The sequence below is a fragment of the Nanorana parkeri genome, unplaced genomic scaffold (genome assembly GCF_000935625.1).
Source record: "Nanorana parkeri isolate BGI_ZX_2015 unplaced genomic scaffold, ASM93562v1 scaffold251, whole genome shotgun sequence".
In the NCBI taxonomy this organism is placed as follows: Eukaryota; Metazoa; Chordata; class Amphibia; order Anura; family Dicroglossidae; genus Nanorana; species Nanorana parkeri.
Genome location: NW_017306519.1, coordinates 798,896 through 810,546, shown reverse-complemented (window position 1 = coordinate 810,546; position 11,651 = coordinate 798,896). Strand labels below are relative to the sequence as shown.

Below are 11,651 nucleotides of genomic sequence, written 5' to 3'. Positions count from 1 at the left end.
TTTTCTTTATATATATATATATATATATATACTCTTTAACCTAAATATGAGCAGGTCACTTACCGTATGCTGGGAATGGATAGATGTATTCTAGCTCTATACCCTGCTTCGTGGCGTGGTCATCAAACTTCCTGTAGATGTCATTCGTTGCTGTTGTCTTCCGTCCTGTGAGCAAAAATGTTGTGTTTTTTTTTAAGTGACACTAAACTCAGCAGTTAAATCTTAAAAATGCATTCAAGAACCCTAACTATTAACAAAAATGTATCTTATTTGTATATCACTCGGCTGTAGATCCTCAAATCATCTCTGAATTGGTGCTGACACTGTCCTTCTTTCTGGAGGGTGGCTACTATTGTTCCCCATAGTCCGTGTGTGTGTTGTAAAGTACTCACCGAGCCAAGCTCGCTCCTGTGATGAACTTCAATCTCATGTTTAGTTTACTCATTTGTATTGAGATTGTAGTCTTGGGTAATTTTGGGAGCAAGCTTGGCTGCCACAAAGGTTTGCACCTCATCATGTTTAGGAGTGCTGGTAATTTCTTTCATTTGGATTTATACAGTGCCATTGTTGGTACCCTTCCATACTTACTTGGGGTGACAGTGTGGTACAGTATGTTAGTTTCTTTGTCTACGACTGTCGTCAGCACCTACAAAATATTTATGCTTTGCACCTCTGGAAAGTTGATGACAGTGGAAAGTTGATGACAATAAATCTATTTATTGCTATTTTTGTCCCAGGATAGGTGCTTAGTTAGATCAGTGTTAGGGATCACATGCCACAGAAGGGCCTTGACCAGGCAGTGTGGTTTTCACATAGATTTGCAAATATAAGCTACTAACACCTCAGCTTTTAATACATAGGCGACTATATATAACAAACTCACAGAGCCTTTTGCCCTACAAATCCTTCTGAATATTTATTCTGTGCTAATAGACACACAAACCAACATTCTTAGATATGTTTTCTTTTCAGGTTAAATGTTTGTAACGTATTGCTGCATTTTGGCCACTATATGGAGATGATGATCATAGAAAAAACATTTTTTTTCCTATGCCCCTCAGATAGATTCATAGGATGAGTGGTCTATGAATTGGTTATAAATAGACCCCATAGTGTTTAAAAAGTGCTGACTGTTTCCTTAATTTAACAGTACAAACCTGACAGGGGTTCTAATCCTTCCAACACTCTATGCAAAACTAAAGAAAAAGGTTTTGGTTGGACATTCACTTTATTACAAGTGCAAGTTTAGAGTGCAGAACAAGTAGAGTTATTTGTTAGTATAGAAAGTGTAAATAATTAGAAAAACATATTCTATTACCCTAGAATTGTAAAGGTCACGTAAAATGGGCACATAACATAATCTACTGCCGTTCACTCACTGATGATCAGTCTGATAACATTTTTTTTTAAACTTCTTACAAGCATCCATTGTATGGACAACCTAGTGGTTGGGAAAATTTTATGCCAGTTGCATGCACTTGACCTATATAATGAGCAATCAGAGGTTTGACAGTGGTAATATACTGACACCAGGACAAGGTAATATCGTAGCAGGACCAGAGAGCAAGAGATGAGGATTATCCCTGGAAGTCCAGCTGACTTTATCTGGTTTGCCTAGACATTCAAACCAGTTGGCCATAAAAAAACGTCTATAAATATGCAGTTCTGGTACCATAGGGCAAAATGGGCTCATAAATTGCAGATTTTATCTGCTGAAAGGAAAAGCTAGAAATGTGGCACATCCAAAGGACACCTCTATGACACGTAATCTGAGATCACATGACCAGATGCCAGGATGTTGTAGTTTGATACTTAGTCACCTGATCAGATGCCATGGAAGCCTGGTGTATCAGTTTCTCCACGGTAGGTAATTACTATTTTACAATCTATGTATATAGTATGGCATATATAGACATTTAATACTATTTAGAGGTTTAATTATAAATATCAACCAAAGTCCTTAGTTCAGGGGTCATATGCATGCAGCCAGAGGATGATTGTATGTTCCAAATGCAGCTGTATAAATAAAAACCTTTGCTGCACCACAAGGATTCTGTCTCTTCGGGGGTTAAAGGAGTGACTCCTTTCCTGCACTCTGCATGAGCAGTGAATATACTATTACAAAGAGAACAAAAGTCATCTGTACTCTGCTTGCTGTGCCTCATAAGGTGATGGGTCAAGATGGAGTACACTATAGCTGTGTGCATAAAACCTGTGTTTGACAGATTGTAAAGCAAACCTGTCACTCATTTACATATTTTCTGTAAAAGGGCTGCCATCATTAACCACAAAACCCTTCGCTGTGTGCCTCTCTGAAACTAGCTTCACTTTGTGACTACGGGCTTGCCTTTCCTAACCTTAAACTAATCTCTACTATATGCCGTCCCTCCCCCTGTCCAATTATAGCACTTTAGTGGCCATTAAAGTGTATGTATGACCACATTTTGTTTTAGTTTTGGATTAGAATCCTTGTCGTGTTTATATTGTTGTCCTGACTAAGTAGAGTGTCCCTCTTTATTTGCCCTGGCGGCCATTGTCACCTGGATGGGAACTGATGGCAAATCAAAAGTTTTACAGTTGTTGCCAGAAAAAGAGGAAAAGGGAAGGTTTCCCACGGGGACACTTGTTTCAGTGACAACTAAGGATGAGCTCAGGTTCAAATTGAACGTGGTCTGAACCTGAGCTCCTGCAAATAAGCAAATGCCATGAACACTTCCACCCAATCAGCTGCAGGCTGGGCATTACCTGCACCACAGCTGTATGTAAACAAAGGGGTAGGATGCTTGTGCTGACATCATTACCTTATACAGTATGGCCACATAGCCATAATGGCAAATGTAGACATGAAGCCATTTAAGGTCAATGACGTCCTGCCCCTTTGCTTACATCAAGCTGCAGGCGGGAAATTCTCTGCCTGTAAGTGATTTGGAGGCACGAAAGGAGCTTCCTTCCTTGTAGGGAGAAGCTCCTTTTGGGTTTACTCTGAACCTGAGCTCATACCTAGTGACAACTGTGTAATAGAGGCATTCCCCTCATTTTGTAGAGGTTTCCTCACACTTCCTGTTGCATCTCTGGAACAGGAAGTAATGGGAATATACCCAATGGTACAGAATACACTAGACAATAGACAGCAAAATAAAAAAAACATCTAAAACTAAACAAAACAGTTTTGGCCATACATACACATTAAATTCACTCTTACTGGGCAGCGTGGAGGCATACTTAGCCCATAGGTCAGGAAATACATTCCTGGTGACAAAGTGAAGTAATATCAGAGAGGTGCACAGAGGAGGACTTTCTGGATAATAACAATGATAATTTTATGGGCTCTATGATTAAGACCAGGTGGTGAAACGCGTGAGGGGCACTGGCATGGTGTGGGAGATACTTATGGTGATATACATGCTGGTTATCATTCTTTTGGATTTGTTCTTTTGAAATCTGCTTGGATTTTTTAAAATACATTTTGCATTACACTTACCCTGGTTCCTGTGAGGCGGATCTTTTGGAGATTGACCTTGTTATGAATGCTGCTATTTGTATAAAGTTCCCATGTTAACGGTTTTCATCTAACACTAATAAATAATAATACTAAGTGAAATGCCATGGTCTAGATGTAGCTTTGTACATACTCACCATACAGTTTCAAGGTGATCTTGTTCCTCCGCTGATAATACAATATGGCGTAGTTCTGGTAGTCTGTCTCTGCTAGCACCACATCCACCTGCCCCAGGTACCCCTTTGCTGTGTATACAGAGATAAGCAGAGGTAAGGCAAACATCTGTAAAATCTTTTCATGCATATACAACACATATACATCTGTGCACCTGCTTATTCATACAACTATTCAATCAGCCAATCATGTGGCAGCAGCACAATCCATAAAACTATGCCTACTGGATTGTAAGCTCTCACGAGCAGGGCCCTTCCAGCCCTCCAGTTTTCAAATTGGATTGTAACTGTCACCCTTCATTTTGTAAAGCGTTGCCCGAATTTTTGCCATGATATAAATCCTGTATAATAATAATAATAATGCAGATCCAGGTCAGGAGCTTCAATGAATGTTCCCATCAAACACCCGAATGGGGGAAAATGTGATCTCCTGTCTGAAGGCACCATGAAGAAGACTTCCTACACATTTTATTTTATTCTGTTTAGCCATGTGACCCCTGTAGTGTGCTACCTTGTCTTTTATTCTGCAGCTACAAACACTGATGAAGGGGTACGGGTCGTCCCCCAAACGCATTTGCTACTCTCACTTTGGCTAATAAAATTCAACTGGATCTATTGAATTTAGTTGGGACTGTCACTTCTTCACTGTCCTTTCAGCAGACATGTCATACATAGGTATCACAAGTACCTACCTTTTAATATAAATCGACCCTTGATCTTCTTTGTCTCATAAGCATGTTTAATCTCCCAACAAATGCCGTCCCTGAAATAGAAATATTAAGAGTAATATATTGATCACGTGAAGGCCTGTCACCTGAACACATACAACAACACAGCAACCAATAATCGTATTTAAAGGAGAACTATGGGTTTAGGGCTTTTCCCCATAATTCTCCTAAGGGCCTGTTCACACGACGTCTGTTTTCTGTGCTGACCTGATCCGTACGCTCCTGCACTAAAAATGCATCCCAATGTATCCCTATGTGTTTTATGGGCTATAGTTCTCACGTCCGCAGTCCAGCTGGGTAGATTCATTCTCACTTCCTCTCCAGGTGTCAGTTGTCATTGGGAGAGAAAATGAGGGGAAGTCTCCCCAAAACCTAAAGGATTTTTTAAGCTTTCTTCAATCTAGCTAAAAATAAAATAAAATGATCAGCTACGGGTGCATGGTACCTTGCATAATGATCTTATCCATGCTCCTATACAGGTAATTCCTGGTCCGATATATTAATGTACAGTACATTTATTAGAGAGTGAACAGCCCATGTACTAGTAGGCACACACTCATTGTACTCATTGTAACCAGGTGTATGTGTTTGGTTCCTGGATCACAATCACGGTCTACTTACAGCTCTCTGAATGTGCTGATGGACAAGACTTCCACTCCTTGGTAGGTCTTGGAAGCGGATGCTTTGATTAGTGTGGCCTCCACACGATGGTTGTTGGTTTTCAGATAATTACACTCGGACGCAACAGACAGCAGATACCACTTCCCTGCAAACTGATCACACAGACAAATATAGTAAGAGAACTCTAAGACCATTAGAAGATCCCTTGTATATGAATGAATTAGAATATTCCCACATTCACTGGATCTTTCTGCCAGCTTTCGGCACCCAGCACACAACATGCAGGTTTTGGCACAAAATGACTTGTGTTTAGATGTGTTTACAGGCATATGCACTTGTGCTTGTTCTACTGGCTGGAATATTCAGTTATTCTGGCCACTAGAATGAATTTATTTGCATGCATGCACGCGTGTTTACACACAAACTATGCCACTATGTTTTTCTTGGGGGGGTTTTAAGAACTCCTTGGAAAAATGTTATTTACCCTCACAGTGGGGCTACCCCTGCACGTTAACTGCTCGTTTGTGTCTAGGTGCTGAAAAAAAAGTTATACTCACATGATCCTCGGAGTCCAGGGTGTCCAGCCAGCGGGCATCCAGACACAAGGCACTCAGTGCACTTAACATTTTCTGACAGATGCGCAGCCTGTGCCTGTTTACAGGTGCCCGCAGCTCAGAGGAAGGTCCAGTTTTAGGCAGAGATAGTGCTTGCCGAGGAGCTCGGCAGCTGCATCTGTCATTGCCTTCTCCTCCTTCCCTGGCTCCCTGACACCGTGCTGCCCACCTGCGGACACCTGGTGAGAGAGACACCATAGCCCAGCTGAGAGTTGCACAGGCCACCTGTGAGACACACAGCCCACCTGAGAGTCGCACAGCCCACCTGAGAGTCGCACAGCCCACCTGAGAGTCCCACAGCCCACCTGAGAGTCGCACAGCCCACCTGAGAGTCGCACAGCCCACCTGAGAGTCACATAGGCCACCTGAGAGGCGCACAGCTCAACTGAGAGTCACAAAGCCCATCTGAGAGTTGCATAGCTCAACTGAGAGTCACATAGCCCACCTAAGAGTCACAAAGCCCACCTGAGAGTCGCATAGCTCAACTGAGAGTCACATAGCCCACCTGGCACCAACCTAGAACAACACAGAGTACGTAGCTTCATATTATTTTGTATTGCTGTAGTCCTCTATAGTCAGTCTCCTTACTCACTATCCTGGCTGTCTCTCCTTACTCTCTCTCCTGGCTGCCTCTCCTTGCTCTCTCCTCTATATTAACCACACACAAAAATTGGCGTTCGCGACGCTAGAGTGTTCAGGTTTTACTTGAAGAAAAGGTGGCAACCCTATCCTACAGCCTACAGGGCCACCCATGTCCTAGCAAGCAATGATATTGTGCGACCCATACCGCTTCATAGGTTTTCATGTTGTGCCCATTTGTGTCCTAGCAGCCACCAGTCAACCAATGACGCTGTGCTTTGTTGATAGGATACAGACAGAGGTTTGGTGGGCTGGCAAGCTGGCCAAGTTGTTTGCCCCTTCGGTGATCTATGAACAGCTTGGATTTGCTTCAAACTCATGGTGGATCCAACCTGAAGCTCATCTTTGTTCACAACCTAGTGAGATTCTTCTCTGCCTAGGCCTTGTCAGAGTTTACACAGGGCTGAGTCCAACAACTGTTCAATTCAAACATCGGTAGTTCGTGTGTTCGGCGGGCTTTTCGCCCGCCGATCGCCCCACGATGCCCTGCACAGTGCCTTGTGAAGCCTTGATTGGGTAATACAATGCACCTGACCACAGGTTAGGTGCCAGACTTTGCCCAATCACGGGACAGTGCACTGTAAGAGCCATGATTGGGCAAAGTAATGATGACTTTGCCCAATCATGGCTCAAAGAGAAGTCCTGTCAGGTGCAGGACAGATGGGCGGAGCTAGCGTAGATATCACCGCTAACTCCGGCGAATTGTTTCTATTTTGCGGCATCTGTCAAAATGCCATTCTGCAGCGGAAGTTCGTCGTGAGTGGACGGGGCGGTGGATTAAAAAAAAATTATTGCTTTTTATTTAGTCGGTGTCATGGACAACGCTGGATGTCGTGATTGACCTTAGGATTAGGGGTTCCATGTTTTCTTTTTTAATTAAAGGACTTGTCAAAAATCCTTTGTTGTGTTTTGTTTTTTTCTTCAAATAAAGGATTTTTTCAAAAGTCTGGTCTTTTTATTTACAATTTATTTTAACCCTTTAGTGAATGGGTAGAGGTACAAGTACCAATTACTCATTGACAAGAGGGGGCGCATCTGGGTGCCCCTTTATTAAAGGGGTACCCCAATGTGAATAAGCCCCCCTGTCCGCACCCCCAAAACCAATGCCCCAGGGCTTGTGAGGAAGAGGCCCTTGTCCCCATCGGCAAGGGGACAAGGTGCTTTTCCAGAGGAAACCCTGGAAAAGCACCCTCCCAGTGCCGAGGGCATGTTGCCTGGTATGGCAGGGAGGGGGGCGCTCGCCCGTTTCCCCCTTTCCTGCCCTGCCAGGCCTGTACTCGGATCAAGGGTCTGATTAGGAATTTTAGGGGGGACCCCATTTGTTTACCCCCCATTTTTGGGGGTGGGGTTCCTCCTTAATATTTCTAAAAGACCTTAAGGGCCTGGTATGACTTTGAGGGGGAACCCCACGCACTTTTTTTGTTGTTGTTTTATTTAACCACTTGCTGACCGGGGTGTTCACACCCCCTTCCTGTCCAGGCCATTTTTCAGTATTTAGCGCTGCGGTACTTTGACTGACATTTATTCCATCATGCAACGCTGTACTGAAATGAATTTTATACCATTTTTGGGGGGCAGATAGAGCTTTTTTTTGGTGGTATTTAATCACCACTGGGGGTTTTAATTTTTTACTATATATTTTTACTATATAACAAAGAAAGTACCGATCATTTTTAAAAAACAAAAAAACGTTTTCCCTTTATTATGTTATGAAACATTTATTATTACCAAATTTTTTGGTAAAATTTTAAAGATGGGGTCACGTTGGGTAAATAGACACTAAACATGTCAAGCCTTAAAATTGCGCGCGCAAAATCGCAATAACAATTGGCCATAGGCGACGTTTTAAAAGATTTTACTGCTCATCAGTTTAGTGTCATCAGCGATTGATGAGCCTAAAATGATTGCTCTCACTTCGACGTTCGCGGTGATATGTAACATGTGCGGCGTAATTGGAGCAATCGTCGTTTTTGCGTGTAGGCGCACCTAACGCATTTTTGTGCATCTATGTGGGGGTGGGGGACTTTAAAACATTTTTGTGGGGGTTTTTTTTAGTGTGTGTACATTTTATTTATTTTGTGAGCAATTTTTTTTTTACACTTAACTTTATTGTTATCACATAGGGGGGCTAAGAAGTCCCCTACGTGATAACAAATTACAGTGACAGGTCCCCTTTATGGAGACATCAGGGGTCTCCAAGACCCTTGATGTCACCTAGGGACCCCCAGCGAAGCTGATGAAGCACAGATCTGCTTCATCAGCTTATCTCCGGTTACTGTACCGGAGAGTGACAGAGGAATGCGGAAGTGATGTAATATACATCACTTCCTGCATTCAGAGACCAGGAGGAGAGCGGAGGGGGATTGTGTACTAATCTCCCTCTGTTCTCAGTGCACAGAGCCACATTGCCCGGGATCGCGGGACGGCAGCGGCGAGGAGAGGTAAGGGGGGGAACCCTGACTTGCATCATACAAGCGATCGGGCGTCTGTACAGACGCCGGACCACTTGTATGTAAAATCCTGGAGGTTTCCCGCTCGTGCGCACTAGCGGGCACGGCACAAAGGACGTCTAAATACGCCCACCCGCATCCAGGAGACTCCCGTCCGGCTGTCTTTCAACGTTCAGGGGACGGGAGGTGGTTAAATGGGACCCTCCTTCCCACCAGACCTTAAGGATCTGGTATGACTTTTGGGGGAACCACACACTTTTTTTTTCTTTTTATTTAAATGCGGTCCCTTCTAACATTCCTATCAGACCTAAAGGGTCTGGTATTGTTTGAGAGGGGGAACCGCACGCTTTTTTTTCTCCTTTATAAAATGTCATTTTTGCTGCAGCAGGTTCTATACATTGTACAGATGCGCCACTTTACAGGCAGTTTAAGGGGACCCCCCAGGCACGATATTTAAAGAAATTTGTCATTTTTATTGTTTCGCTTTAAGCAATGTTAAAATCACTGTTCACTGTATTTTTTAAAAGTGTTTGCATTGATACATGTCCCCCGGGGCAGTCCCTGAATCCCCATACCCTTTTTATGGCCAATAACTTGCATATAAGCCTTCAAAAAGGGGACATTTGGTTTTCCGAGTTCTGGTCCCATAGACTTTCATTAAATTCGAAGTTCGAGTTTGAACTTTTTCCATGTTCTAAAGTTCGAACTCCAACCAAACTCAGGTGTGTGTGGATCATCACTAACAGACAGCACTATAATGCTGATCGACGTTAGCATACATGTAAAGGTGCCCATACACTGCACGATAATCGTACGGTAATCGTATGTGATCGGTTTTTCGTACGATAATCGAGCAGTGTGAACGGAGACGTGCGAGCGTTTCTACTGTACGGTCGCACGTCTTCTGTCGAACCAGCATGTTCGAAAACCAGCCGGGAATCGTACGATTCTCGGCTGGTTAGAACGGTGCTCGGAAGACAAATGCCGAACGGGCCGGTGTGCGCACGCGCACACTGCCCGTTCAGCATTGCGGTCATCGGAAGCCCGCCCCTCAGGGGGGCGGGCTTGCGATGATCGAGAGTGCGATCTGCCTGTCCAAGATAGGCAGATCGTACGTTTTTTTAATCCCTGTACAACCATCGCAAGACTAAGGTCTTGCGATGGTTGTAGAGTGTATGGCCACCTTAAAGGTGCCCATACACCTTCCGATTATCGGACGAAACTTTTCGTCCGATGATCGAATAGTTGTACAATTTTCGTACGACAGCCCCATCCTGCCCCGATGATCGCAAGATTAATTTAGCCGTAATTAACGAAAAGCACCTGGACGAAATGCGGTAATTGATTTGTCGTATTTTCGTTCGCGCATGCGCAGTGTAGATCGTACGACTTTTGACGGACGGAACCGCCAGCAACCTTACGACAATCGTACGATCGAGCAAAGTTTTCAAACATGCTTGACCGTCAAAAGTCGTACGATTGTACAGTAATGTCGGTTCGGGCACTCTATTCACACGTACGATTGTCGTTCGAAAAGTCGATCGCATACGATTATCGTCCGATAATCGTAAGGTGTATGGGCACCTTTACATTTTTGTGCGATCAAATTTAGATTTACTAAACTTTGCAATATGGGGACCTACCTACGCTAATCATTCAATCTATATCCAGATTGCTACATAGTTGTTGGTAGATTTAAAGAAACCTGTACAATCAGATTGTAATGTGTGTGGTGAGCTTTAAGGGTTTATTTTGGGGTTATGTTTGTACATGAAACATTACATTTATAAGTTTGAATGCTAGCTCATTAGAATCTGAAACCCAAATGTAATGGCTTGTGTGTTCCTCGTGGACTAATAAACCAGAGGGTCACAAAGAAGTGTAGTTCCAAAAAAACAGCCAGTCCGGTCTAGGAGCCAGAAGGTATTTTTCATGCCAAGGAACAGGCTTCAAATTCAACAAGTTGAAAAAAAAACCTGGGATCCAGTCAGATTAGCTACATTTCCTACCTGGATTCTGGGATTTTTCAAGCTGCGTTCTGACTACTACAATGTACACAAAAACATGTGTTGCTTACTTTGCTTTTTCATTTCTGCATTGTACACAGTCATTCTCAGATACTGGAGGTCGACTGTTGTCTCTACTATAAAGGACTGGGTTACCAAGCTATGCCTCCTGAAATGGATGGAAAACCTAACGGCCCACCTATCATATGCTCACCATAAATATGTTGCCTTGTGGAGCCCTTCAGACCCTTTCATGAATGCTTCGGCCTTCAGATCCCCCGTGTACACTTAGACCTGGGCAGATTTGCCTTGTTAGAATGGAGCCCGTTGACCCGTGGTGCAGAGCTGGATCTATACACTGGGCGTACCCCTTCCCCCCATCCCAGTTCCTTCCCCAGCCTACCATTTTTCTTCTAGAACTCTTGCTCTCTTCTAGTTCTCGCGAGTATGGCTGGATGGATAATACTTTCCCTGGTTACACACGTTGGTGTGGAACTTCTACTAGTTGTTGTTGTGCTTACTCTGGATCTGTATTGTGATGACCTATAGTATCTACTATACCATAACTGTATTTTTTTTTCTGTAAAATAAACTTTTATTCTTTAAAAAAGTTTGTTGCAGGAAAAAAGACAAACTAATTCACCAGCATCATGATTCCTATTTTCAAAAAAAGTAGCAGTAACATTCAGTGTAATCTAGTGAGATTTGAAAATTACAGTCAAATGGCTAAACTAACGATCCTTATCCTTGTGAATTGCCTATAACTTGTTCAGCCAGCACTCTTACCTTATTGATGTCAAAGTTAGTCACAGATTGTATTTTATCGATGGGGTTTTGTGGCGGTGGCTTCTTGTTCCGTTGCCCCCATGTCAAAGGGGCGCTGAGGATGACTAGAAGGAGGACAACTTTTGGGGGAAACAT

At 43.3% G+C, this 11,651-nt stretch overlaps 1 protein-coding gene across 1 annotated transcript in view; it reads right to left on the bottom strand.

The window, feature by feature from the left end:
- Nucleotides 1–11,651, bottom strand: part of C8G (complement C8 gamma chain) — a 12,253-nt gene extending 602 nt beyond the window's left edge. Inside the window, exons 1-5 of the mRNA XM_018556740.1 lie at nt 11,517–11,651; nt 5,022–5,173; nt 4,365–4,435; nt 3,637–3,744; nt 64–165 (exon numbers count right to left, since the gene is read on the bottom strand). Coding sequence (XP_018412242.1) covers nt 64–165; nt 3,637–3,744; nt 4,365–4,435; nt 5,022–5,173; nt 11,517–11,651 — 568 coding nt within the window. The remainder of the gene's footprint in view (nt 1–63; nt 166–3,636; nt 3,745–4,364; nt 4,436–5,021; nt 5,174–11,516) is intronic.